This window comes from Limulus polyphemus, unplaced genomic scaffold, assembly GCF_000517525.1.
Source record: "Limulus polyphemus unplaced genomic scaffold, Limulus_polyphemus-2.1.2 Scaffold2450, whole genome shotgun sequence".
Classification (NCBI taxonomy): domain Eukaryota; kingdom Metazoa; phylum Arthropoda; class Merostomata; order Xiphosura; family Limulidae; genus Limulus; species Limulus polyphemus.
Window position 1 is genome coordinate 127,041 of NW_013668060.1, and position 13,649 is coordinate 140,689.

General features: G+C 36.5%; 1 protein-coding gene across 6 annotated transcripts in view; it reads left to right on the forward strand.

Moving 5' to 3' along the window:
- LOC106466988 (inositol hexakisphosphate kinase 1-like) overlaps positions 1-13,649 on the forward strand; it is a 51,730-nt gene that overhangs the window by 17,677 nt on the left and 20,404 nt on the right. For 5 of the 6 annotated variants that reach the window (XM_022395069.1, XM_022395071.1, XM_022395067.1 and 2 more), the window contains exons 2-3: positions 6,406-6,571; positions 13,219-13,345. In XM_022395069.1, coding sequence (XP_022250777.1) covers positions 6,512-6,571; positions 13,219-13,345 — 187 coding nt within the window. In that variant the 5' untranslated portion in view covers positions 6,406-6,511. Of the gene's footprint in view, positions 1-1,265; positions 1,354-6,405; positions 6,572-13,218; positions 13,346-13,649 lie in introns of those variants that run through there. The other variant, XM_022395068.1, reaches the window with a different exon arrangement.

Here is a 13,649-nt window from a genome sequence, read left to right on the forward strand (position 1 = left end):
AACAAGGAAAAGGTATTACTTTCTAATCCCAATTTAATTGAAAAATCAACTGGTGAGAATACTGCAGGACTCCTTCAAGAAGAACTAACCTCAAAGACCTTAAAGTGGGAAAATTGTGTATCATTAGCTGTTGGCAACACAAATGTGATAAGGACAAAAAAGAAGTTGTGGGTTATCTTCTGAAAATTAACCTTGAAATGATGATTAGGGGATGTCCATGTCACCTCCTTCATTTGGCAGCAGAAAAAGCAGCAAAGAAATTGCAATAATAGTTTGATGAAATTCGTATTGACAATTATTACTCTTTGGACAAAAGTGCAAATAGGAAAGAAGAAGTTTGATAATTCCAGAATCTATGTGATGTAGAGACTGAAACTATTCTGGAGCATGTGTGCACATGCTGGCTGTCTCTTGGAAAATGCTTACAGAGGTTAATTGAGCAGTGGTCTGCCACCCTGGACCTTGATGAGAGAATTGTTTTTATCAAAACTAATTTTATTTCACATGTTGAATCTATGTGAGTAGAAGTTAACAACTCCTCTCATGAAAGCTGTTGAAGTTGGTCCTTGACCCCCAACCTGTTGTACTTTGAATAGGAAAGGTCATTAGGAAAAGTGTTCATTAAAGAAAAACCAAACATCCCAAGGAGAAAGTCCTGGCAAAAAGTAAGAGGATGCTCCTTAGGCATAATTTACAAGGCAGAAATTGGGGAGAATTTAATAGACCCCAAGCAAATATGCAAGGCTGAATTTTGGAGGCCCAGATTAAGTATGAGAGAAGAGAAGACTAGAGTATAATACACAGGTAAAGTCTAGCTTGGATCAGATAAAGTTGAAATAAAAGAAAAGAACTGTAAGATGATAAGCACCCCATGTTGTGCTGGAAATTGCATGCATGAGATCTAGATGTTTCCAATAGTTGGTTTCCAGCCAATGAATATGAGAGTACCAAATGAGGTGCTAGTTAAGAGTAAGGCCAAAGTAACAGGAGTTAGGCTTAGATTCCAAATCTTCAGATTGTCCAGAAATTATGGCTATAATGATAGGAGAAGACTAGGTATCTAAACTTAAGAGGAGCTAAACAAAAACCCCATTCCAAACTCATTATACATTGCCTTTAAAGTTTTAGATGGTATTGCTTGAAACTGTGTTAAGCTTATAGATGTTGTGAGTGATAGGTAATCAGAGAGCTTGTGTTTTATTATGAAGTAAAGTTTGTGATGATTTATGACGTTTTTATATTAATGGCTCTTTTCTTTTTCCTAGCTTCTTGTGCTGATTTTATATTGTTTAATCTGAAGTTTGGAATTCATTTGTGTCCTTACTAAAAGTTTGGGCCTTGTATTCTTGAATTGTGAGTTTAATTCTTTTCAGCTTGTGAAAGTTCTAATATATACTTTGTTTTGGTATTAATGATTTGATTATTCTTAGTGTTGAAGAAAATATTTGTTACAGGATAATTGTAAAAAAATAATTGAAATCTCATGACGGGTTTTTCCTTGAAATGAGAATGGATGGGGAAAAACACTGATTGAGGTTTATATGAACATTAGTGGTTTGGAATACACAAATCCAGATAACAGTACAGCTAGAAAGCACAACATATTTGGAAAAATAACAAAAGATTTTCAAGAAAAAGACATGAATATCTTTATCCCTATTCTTTAATAAGAAAACTAAGTTCAATTGCATTTTAGCTTTGAAGCAAGTTTTTAAACTCTTGTTTGTACAGTATATTAAGTGTTTAAATCAAAAGTTCTGATTTAAAATGTTAAGAATTAGAGACTTATTAGGTAATATAAGAAAACATAAAAATTACTCTGTAAGGGATGCATTGGAGAAGCTCGTGCACCAAGTAATTCAATAGTGTAGTTGAGCTAAGTGTTTGCTGGGTGATTTCTAGCTTGTTATGTGGGTTTAGTAATTAGATATGGTTCAAAGAGCAGAAGACAATGAAATTAAATAAAAATGGATGTAAACTGTAATGAGCCTGATGATGTTTAGGATAAATAATTGTAATTTTCTGTTACAACCTGCAGTCATTTTAGATTTTTTTTTTATGGTGGTGGATACAAGGTCAGTCAAATGTACCAAACTCGTATATTGTTTGAGTAGAGAAAATAACACATAAAATATGAAATTTTTTGAAAAAAACACTTGATATTCATTTAGGAGGTTCCAGATGTTATACAAATGAAATTTGAAAACTGTAAGGTGAAAAAAAGGTATTCATTGACAGAATCTTTAGTAAAAATACTTTATGAAATAATCAGATTTTCCGATATGGTACTTTACCCCTCTATATGCAAACTTTTTCTTTATGCATGCAACAAGCCTTCTGGTCCCCTGCTCCATTGAAATTACTATATTCCAACATGCCTCTCGTATAAATCATCATGCATCATCTCTTAACCAACAGTAACATGATATGCTCACATGACACATGTGACTCCCTTTACACTCCTCTACAGAGCCTTCCCTTCTCGTTTGGCAGCATTTGAGTTAAGACGTACTGTTTTGTGTGCCTAGTGCTTCCAGTGTGACAGACAGACAAAATATTTTTTTTTTTTTCACGAGAAGTGGTTCCTTTTGACTCTATTTGATTTTATACTAGTTCCTTCTTGTCGTTCTATTTCTGCAATCGACTTTTATGAACCTTTTCTTGTGCTGTGAATTCTGAAGTTCACCTTAGCACTTTGGGGGGTCACACCAATGACCAGTGATTTTTCTCAGGACCAGGTGCAGGTGACCTGATGGTGGATCTTTCTGCTTTTATATGTCGGTAGATTGAGAGCTACATGGGTCAACCTTTGTCCCCTGACATTGTCCAGGCTTCTCCCGAGTTGGCTGATCTTGTTCAGAATGTCGAGGACTTTTATCATCTTTTCTTGCCTCCTGAGTTTGCTGTTCTTCCCATTTACAGCCTGAAGAATCATCAAGGTGTAATTTAGTTTTTATGGATTTTGTGTCTCAGGGTTGTGATGTTTTGTCACTTTCCCCTACCTCTTATTCCCCCTTGTTACATGAACAAGCTTCCCAACCATTTTTGGTTTTTTCTCCCTTCCCTAATATTCGGGTACATGAAAATCAATTTGTCTCGCAATTAAGTGAGGGGATCAGTGTGCCACACCCCTGAGGACTTCTTATCAGTTTGTCCTTTGTTACCATCATGCAGACTATATCCACCTTTAGATTAGCAGTTGTTAGGTTCATTATTACCTATTTGGAGTGTGGCTCCCAATTCTAATGTTAATCTTACCCTAATCCTACTCCCTTTGTGATTCTTCATCTTCTACCCTTACTAATTGGGTCCACCTTTTGATTTGTTTGGCTACTCTTCCTTACCTTCTTCCTCCTGTACCTTGTTCCAGGTTTCCTCCGATCAGATCCAACACCTCACTTTTTCCATTGCCTCTCATTCTCATCTGTCATTGGAGGAAATCCTACAGTTGGCCATGTGAACTACACCTAATACATTTGTCTCCCATTATTTACACCATATCGTGGTTTCTTCTTCATTTAATTTTCATCTTCCACCTATGGCCATTCTTCAAATTTCTGTGCAACTTTAACTGGTAAGTTTTATTCCTACTTTCTTTCTTTCAGGAGCCTCTTTTTATCACATAGGTCCTGCTGTGTGGCAAGTGGTGCCTGACCAAGTATTCTTTAACTCTAAGTCCGCACTGTACAGCCATGTTGACGTGCGCTTTATTTTCCATGACTTTGCATGCTTACCTTTTAGATGGGGTGTTCCACAAGATTGCTTGATTGTGAATAACCTCACAATATTTTGCTTCAAAAAAATGCCCATCCCAGACCGTACCACCCATGGACTGCACGGGTAAAGCAGAAGGGGATTGCTGCTCATCCCTGCCATGCCTCAAGTGAACAACTTGGAATGGTCTACTTTTCAAAATAAGGTTTCATAGTCACCCACTGTACTGTTTTCGGTGATGATGTTCCATTGCACTGTCCACCGCATTGTCACCCTCCTTTCCTCGAGTGAAGTATGGAAGCCCTTACCACTTTCCATTTCCAAGCCACTGGGCTGGTTGACCATGGAGGCACCTTCCTGAATGAGTTCCACAGAGAAAGGGCTAGAACCACTTAGTTGAGAGTAGGGCAGTGGTGTTTTGCTGGTGTAGGTGAGATGTGGCCTTCAGAGGAGTTGAGCCATCATCTTGTTGGTAGATGTGGCCTACTGATACAATTTACACAACCACTAGAGTTGAGCTGTCACCTTACTGCATGACATGGCCTCCAAAGGAGTTGAGCCGTCACCATACTGGATGATGTGGCCTCCTGATACCATTTACTCACACACATGGGAGATGAGCTGTCTCCTTATTGGATGACGTGGCCTCCTGATACAATTTACATAAACACTGAAGTGGTGCTGTTGAAATTGCAGTAAACCCCTTCAACTGGGAAACCTCATCCTACCCTGAGAGGTTTTGGAATAGTGTGAACCAATCAACATAAGTCCTCACATGAGTTGATTCCATGGGAGGTCCATCCTTTCAATACCAGATGTTGATTCCCAGATTGATAGATTAGCGAGGATCCTCGTGTCATACCCAGAAATTGGTGCAGGTCATAATCCCTGATTCTTTGGTTTGAGGTGAAGATGGTATGATCCCCATCCTACCCTCGTGTAGATGTTGGTACACTGCAAGGAGGTGTTGAATGTAGTTGAGTTACCAAGTATGATCCACCACACTCTAGCCACTCTACACCTATCCATTTCTGCCCTTATTTCTTACACATTCCACACATGGGGGATGAGTATATCTAGTTCAGATGTGGTGTAGTTCCACCTCTTCTGATCTTTGGATCTATCTTTCATTGTCTGGGGTATCCTTCACACATTTTTAAGGGTACTTTTTTGTTTTCTCGCATCCGTCTCTCCTCCTTCTCGATGTTGGATTCTAACTAATCTTGTGAGAGGAGGTAAGTACTATAGCGGAAGTTATAATTTTCCTATACTGAAAATGTATTTCTGATAGGTACTTACCTCCTCTCACACTTCCCACCATTCCTCCCCACTTCTCCTGTGTTCACGCCTGCCAAACTTTGAAGTGAAGGTTCAGTACAGGAGAGCCCCCCCTTGTGGCACAGCGGTATGTCTGCGGACTTACAATGCTAGAATCTAGGTTTTGATACCTGTGGTGGGCAACGCACAGATAGCCCATTGTGTAGCTTTGTGCTTAATTACAAACAAACAGCACAAGAGTGTAGAGGGAGTCACATGCGTTACGTGAGCATATCATGCTACTACTGTCAGAAATACATTTTCAGTTTAGAAAAATTACAACTTTTGGCCACAAAAGACTCATAATGTATACTAAAAGTTTGCAAAATTTCATGAAGATACATTTAATACATACAAAATTATAGTATGTAGTATGGTTGGTTAGAATGACCAATTGTATGTAGAGAGGGTTAACAGACAATGAGATCATCTTTTTCATTGTTAGAACAGAATATGGAATTAGTTTCCTAAGCTATTTTATGAATTTGACATCTGTTATTGATAACAATAATTCCTTATGTTATGCTACAAATAGCAAATGATAATTAAAATTCATAACAGATAGCATGTAATTATAACATTTCATAGATCATAAAATATAGAAAATTTGGTTATAAATATTCAGTAAGAGCAGCGGGGAACTAATGATAATGAAACAATTACTTCTTATGTAGGTGCATTCTAGAACTTTTAAGTTTTTGTGATTTTTTTTTTTTTTAGGAAAGTTGATTCTGTATATTTAAATTGTAGAGCACAACAGGTTGTGATCAGAATTGAAAAAACATTAATAAAACTTGGTAAGTTTTGATAAAGTAGATCTAACTAACAGAAAAGGAATGTTATCTTCTTGATTTTATTCCTAAAACCCATTCTTGAATGGATAAGTAGGGTAATTAGAATACACTACAAAAAAGGGTAAATGTCAAGCAAACAAGAATGAAATCTTACTTATAAGTAGGAACCTGGAGGGTGCATGATTTATTAAAATAGCAAAATAAGTTAAAAATATTGTGAATGCTTATGTGAGAACCTGTTATGCAAAACAAATTTAATGAGATTTTGTGTGGACTGTTGAGATCATGTTAAGAAGTAAAGTATGAATCAGAATTTAGTTTGCTTTATGTCTAGCTGATTTGTAGGCAGATAGTTTATCATAATGTTGCTCATTTCATTGTCTGTATTAAGCCACTCATGTTTATTCTAATTTTAGGGAAAATTCTATAGAAACACTAAAAGTATGAAGCTAGTATATAATAGTTTCTTTTTGTCTCATGGGTAAGCTTAAAATGATTGACTCATCTTAGGTATAAGGGAATTTTGTACAAAAAAATTAAAAGGATGAATATATTATTTGTGCCTATTTTTGTCTCGCAGGTAACCTATACAATGATTGACTCACCTTTTTCTTTTGATCTGGTTATCAATTTAAAATTCTGAATGCTCAGGAAGAAAAAGAATCGGGGAGCCAGATCTTGGGCTAATGGCAGCAGAGTCAGGAGGAACATGTCAACCAGTACAATTAGAACCATTTATACATCAGGTTGGCTTTTATCAGTCAAAAAAATAAATAAATAAAAACTAAGAAGAAGAGTAAATATTTTGTGAAAGAGAAAATATGTGGACAGTGTTTTAATCAGCCAATCTTTTGTTTAATTTAATGTTAGAGGTAAAAATATATCTGTGTGCCTTTTTGTTGTTAGTAGTTAGTGTGAGTGAGACTTTTTTACTATTTTCAAAATGTTTATTCTGTTCTAAATTACTTTTATTATATATGGAAGAAATGGCATAACCAGAAGAGTTATTAGAAATGCCTTATATATATATATATATATATATATGTAGGTAATTTTGTGGTTTTTATTACCATCTAAATGTGTACAGTGGTATAGCCATTACAGTCTGAATGTTAAGCAGTGTTATATCAGTCTACACATTTAATTTTAGTCATAGTGTTAGTCAAGTTAATGTCAGCCTTTTGGAATTTATTTTAGTCAGTCTGAATCTAGTTGACTAAAATGGCTAGACTTTCTCTAATCTCAGTCTGTGGATGATGTCTTCATCACAGTGTTAGTCTAGTCAGTTAAAATGGTCTAACATTTTAGGCCTGTCTTAATTTTCTGTATGTCATTTTTAGGCAGAGCCTTAACAGTGGTGTTGTTCCATACAAATAGTCATGTAATTAACCAAGTCATAAAACTTAGAAAAATTAACTGCAGTAAAACATTTCTCATCCTTTTGCAGGTTGCTCAGTAGTTATTAAGAGTTTGCTGTATATAGAATATTATGTCTTGCACAGTTATTGTGATCTGTCAAATTGTGATAATACAACTTAACCAGGAATAAAGTAATATGGTAATAATAAAGTAAAAATAATATATTTATGATTAAAGAATTAGAGTGTATGTTAATTTATAACAATGTAGCAGGATTGTAAGGTGTTTTAATATAAACCAAAACATTTTCACCTATAGCCTCAGGTCATTTAGATAGCTAAGTTGGGAAAAAAGTATATATGAATAATAATTATAAAAAAACATTAGCCAGTTTTATAGAGAATTCTAATTTGGCTTACCTACAGATTCAGAGAACCACGAATCTTAAATATTAAACATCAGAACCTGAACAAAACAAGTGTTAGGCAGTAGTTAAAAAGTGTATTAAAGCTAATTAAGGTTAGGAAATTGAATTCCAAAAAAATACTTACCTACTCTCACACTTACAACTATTACTTGACTCCTAAGATTTCCTTCCTTTGACCATCTAAGTATTGGTTTGATTTTTTTTCTCCAGTTTTATTATTACCCACTTAATTGCTCTTGGCAATATTTGTCTCATGACACTCTCCACCTATGTCAATGAGCCTTTATCATGGTATTGTATAGAAGCACCTCACTCAAATAATACTATCATTTTTTTTCGGCAAAGTGTTCACTAATGGGTTTATATGTACTATGACCATATTGTTTCTGGCACGTAGGCAAATATGGTTTCTCCTATCCCACCTCTGATATCTAGCATTGCTCAACAGTTGGTGGGGAGTCACTCTCAGTTGAGAGAAGTCCGTGACCTTACTTGTAGTGAGATGGAGACATATACTCGATCCAGTGGTGTTTCTTCAGGGGCTCTGAGGCTGCACGTGCGGGTGATCCTGGACATTCTGGTGAGAATTTTGACTTTCTTTTTCAAGTACCTTCCTTTATTCTGTCGGCTTCTCAGGAGGCCAAATTGGGATCAGCAACCTCCGGCTCCTATTCTTCAGTTGGTAAGTCGACTGTGTGATGTTTTTAGGTCTTTCCCTGGGTATTTTTGGTATGAGCTTTTCTTGATGGTGGAAAGGTCTGAGGGTGAATACTTAGTTCTCCCTCCATCCCTTGTAATTCATGCAGGGAAGTTTACTATTCAGTTATGTGAAGGGACAGCTATGCCTTGTCCACCACATTTCTTGGATCAACATACTTTAGCTTACCACTGCCAGGTGGATGTGTGTTTAGACTCTCAAGAGATAAACCTGCTCCTGGAAATTTGGGGTTCTAGAACAGAGTCTGTGTTCAACCTGATAGATCACACTTTTCTAGGATTCATCTGACCCTAACTACATTGCTAAAATATTTTCATCCTTCCAACTTTTGTTGGAAGCCTCTCAACAATTGCCCCATCCATTTGATAATGAGTTGGAATCATTGCTAGTATCTACCCCGGCTGGTATGTTGTGAAGTAGAGATGTTATTGGAGGGCATTTGTACTGGCTGCTGCCTTCCATGAGTTTAGTGAAGCCCTCTATCTCTAACCTTTGATTTTTGTGGGCATTCCAAAGTCCTTGGAATCAAAGGTTGATGTCGCCCATCTGTATTCATTCTTGTTATTCATTGTTTCTCGACTTTTCTCAGCTCTTACAGGGAATCATAGTTCTGGCCCTATTCGAGTGTACAGATTCCTGACATAATTCCTTTGGTACCAAGTATATATTTTGTCCATATCCACAAGGTTTCTCCACTCAGTCAGATTTCCGTAAGTAGTAAAAGTGCTACCATATGCCTTTGGGGTCTGTGGGGGCTCAGACCATCATTATCCACCCAACTTGTAGCATTTTCACCTCCTGCAGATCCTTGGATTATGTAACTTTGTAGCAGGGCTATCGGAGATTTGTTGATCAAGGGGGGCAATGGAGAGAGTTGTCCCAGTTTTTCTATGGTTTTACTCCCATCTTTTTGTTGTGCCCAAGAAGGCAGGAGATTGATGTTTGGTCATCAATCTCTTTTGTCTACATCAATTCCTAGATCTTTTAAGGTTCATGATGGAGTCATTCCTCACTTTTCATTGCCATTTTTTACCAGGACTGTGGATGAGCAAGTTTGATGTCGCCGATGCCTATCTGCACATTCCCATTGGAAGTCGTCCAGCCATTATCTGCATTTTGTGCAAATGGGTCAGGTGCTGAAGTTCATGGTTCTGCCCTTCCGACTAGTATCAGCACCATACAATTTCTGCCAATTTGTACAAGCTTTTTCTTATCACCTCCATTCTCTAGGCCTGTGCACACACCATTCCATGGAGGACTGGTTACTTCTGACACCATTTTGTCAGTTGGCAGAATGTCACACACAGATTATACTTTCAGATGCAGCTAAGGCAGGGTTTATTATCAGACCCCAGAAGGGGTCAAAGGATGTTCTAAGGTAATTGAACCCATCTGTATGGACTTTGATGAAAAGAAGACAATTATTTGAAGTTCGGAATACAACTATGGTAACCCACGAGATGGTGTAAGTGAATTATTCACTGATACTATTGTAATAAGAGTAGAGAAATATTGTTCATCTTGTCAATTGGATTCTAAAGTAATTGAATCAGCCTAAGTGGACTTTTGAAAAGAAAAGAGAATTATTTAGTTTGAGATACAACTGTGATAAGATGTTTAAAGAAATTTTGTACATAGTTTCGACTTGTTTTTGATATATTATTTTAAAACAAGTGATGTCCATTTATTGTCAAATTTATTACCAACAAGTCACAGAAACTTACTCTGGAAGAATCCAAGACCATATACATACAACCCAGAGATTTTCCAATACTTTTATCTCACATTATTTGCAGGATCTGGCAGTATCTTCCTCTGAGGAATTTGAACTATCCCATGTAGTATTCTTAACCACACCCATTAGATTATAAGGAGCTGTTAGTATCTTCATTACCAATATTTTTTCTTCTTTTCTTGCCTGGGGCCCTTACCTCTTTTTACAGAATCCTACTCTGTGGCGAGTGTTGCCCTGGCAAATATGCTTTTGTCAAACCAATCCCTCACTAGCAACCATTAGCACAATATATTTCATATAGGTTGCAACAGGCTCTGTAGAAATGAGGTGTTCCGTAAGAGCACCTAGAGGCAGAGGTAGTATTAATGTACTATACTGGACTATCACTCATGGTCTGTCATGAGTAAAGCATAAGGAGATCCTGTTCGTACCTGCCTATCATTGGATTGAATAAATTGGGGTCAGTTTGCTTTTAAAAATAGGAAACACTTGGTTCACCTGTTGCACTATTTCCAGAGCATTGTTCCTCAGGACTCCACAGCACACATCCCCCCCCCCCCAATCTGATTCTACTAGTGGAGCTAGGGAGTCCTTACCATCACACCAGTCACTAGGGTGGTGGACAAAAGTTATTCCTCCAGAGTGTTTGAGTGAAATTCCTCCACTCTAGAGGAAGATGGTGAGGTTGAGGGCCCTCCTACTCAGGACCCTGGATGTTTTTTTCTTAGATGTCGGTAGGAGAGGCACCAACCTATGTGGGAGCTTACTCGTAATACCAGTTCAGATTTGATGCTTGGCTATCTGGTTGGGTTGAGTGTGGCCCTTCTTTTTGACCAATATTGGTTCAGGACATTGTTCGTGAAAGAGGGTCCACTGTCTCCTCATAATTCTGAATGCAGAGTGATCACATCATGGGTCCTTGGTTGAGTACAGTTTGTTCCATGTCCTCCACATAATTCCGGGGGCGAGTGGAATTTACCTTGCCTACACAGTTGGAGAGTGAGAATGAGTGTTCATAATTCCAGACCAGATGAGTTTTGTTTTCTCGGGTTGAATATGGCATACAGGATTCCATCATTCCGAGGTTGGGGAGAAGGTTTGTCCGCTTCATTGTTGTTTACATTCTCACTGGGATTCCGGTGGCTCAGAATGCATCACTTTATAGCTACAAGTTGGGATCCACCCACAAGTATATATATTGCAGTCCACATGTCCTAGCCACAATCATGGTATTTAGGAATCATTACCCAATAATTCCAACCCTTGTACAGTGGAATCTAGGCTATCTGGTTGGAGTGTGGAGAATGGTGATGATGAATCATATCAAATTCCACCTACAATGCATGAATTAGGTTCAGGGTGCAGAGCATACCCGTTCTGGATGTAGTGCAGTTCCCCTACTAGGATACTAATATTTTATTGACAGATGCATTCTGTATGGATAATGCCCTCATCAGCCTCTCCACCTTAATAATGTAAGATTCTAACTGTGGTGTGAGAGGAGGTAAGTATGTTTTGGAAGTTAACATTTTCTTAAATCAAAAATGTATTTCCAATAATACCTCCTCTCACACTCTCCTGCCTTTCCTCCCCACTAAGAGCTGGTGTTAGAGACTGTGGATCTGGTCAGTCTTGAAAAAGTAATAATAATATCTGAATGAGGTGCTATAAATGGTACCAGGATAAAGGACACATTGATGTAGGTTGAGAGTGGCATGGAACAAATATTGCCAAGGGCAATTAAGTGGGAATAAAACTGTAGCAAATGAGAAAAAATCAGACTAATGCTTAGATGGGCAAAGGAAGGAAATCCCAACAGTCGAGTAATAGCTGTTGTCAGAGAGGAGGTAAATATTATTGGAAATACATTTTTGGTATACGAAAATGTTAACTTCTATATACAGTGAGTATTTTTGTTTCATACAAGTATAACAAAGTTTTAACATTTTTTTTCATAGAGATTTACATGAACATGCTAGAAATTTTAGCATTGTGATTATTATTTACTGACAAAAAATTATTATTTTTGTTTGAAAAATAAATGATTTCAATTATGTACCTTTTCATGTATCAATCCATATAAATAAAAAAATTTAACTTACAAATAATTTTATTTTTCATTAAGACAGTATTCTGTTAATTTCCCAACATGCTTTAGTAATTTCTTTTCATATCTTCAGCATGGTAGTTGTTTGTTATGCTAGGCATGTTTGTTCTTCACATTAGTCATACCTAGTGATTTTCATCTTTTCTTGTTTCTCTTTGGCTAAATTTAAAATCAGCTAATCAAAAAATATCAGTATTCTCATTGGTGACTTTTATGTTAAGTATGATTATTACTATTATAATAGTATTGGCTAATATTACCCAGGGTGTTTTAAAAATTTAGTCATACAATATGTGGGGGGATTATAACATGGTATATTAAAATGTATAAAGTATGTGATTAATTTTGACAGGAAAATCTTTTAAAAAAACAGCAATTAGAAATTAGAGTGGGATTGTGTAATTAATTTTGTCTACTTTGTGGTTTACATCCTTTTATAGAAAATAGAGTTTGGTTATTACTGAGTTATGTCATCCACAGAATTTATTCAGGATGGGGGGCAAGTCAATGTCCTGCAAACATGGGAAATGTCATCGTTTGAGGGAGGCTTCTCCAGGAAATTTTGAAAATTAGATGTCTGTAAATGCTAATCTGTGGTATTGTGAATCTTATTAGAATGTAGAAATGAACCAGGTGATGATGGAAACAATAGTGATGTTCATCAACAAACTTGTAAGTGAGAAAAGAAGATTGCAGTTTTTATTTGATAAGTGAAATGGTAACCATTGCAGAGCACAGACTATTGCTTTGGAGTTTGAATATGATGCTCTGACTGATATAGCTTAATTATGTTCACCTAATTCCATCATTTATTTTTATTTAAATAGTAATATTTTCTAAAACATTTCTTCTTAAACTCTGGGGGAGGGGGACTGTGAGACTGTTTTTAGACAAAGTTATCTTGGTGGACCAGAAATCTTCAAGCATCTGGAAATTCTTATAGTATTTTTATATGTTTATACATGGTAAATATGCATACTACATACATACTATGTTTCACATTATCAGGGTCAAAACTTACCACCTTTCTAACTTTGTATATTTTAGGTAGGTGGCAGCTCATCAATGCTTCGGCTTGATGATTATACCTTATGTAAGCCACTAATTCCAAGGGAGTTGGACTTTTATGAGAGTTTGCCTGACAAGTTAAAAAAATTCACCCCAGAATATAAAGGTAAGGACATGTATTTGTTTTGTTTTTTTGCATAATGTTGTATAGTTATATACATGTATTTTTTTTTTTTTTTGCATAATGTTGTGTAGTTACAATGTGTTATTATATTGTGTAACAGTAAAAGATTTGGAAAAACACTAATTGAGAGTAAATAACATCCATACCTCTGTTATGTTTGTGTAGGATATATACAAAGCAGTTTATTTTTACTCACACATTTGACCTCTTAAATTTCAAGTCTGATACTTCATTGAGAAGTAGGGGAGACCGGGGTTAGTTGTTACGATTTTTAGAAAAAGTCGAA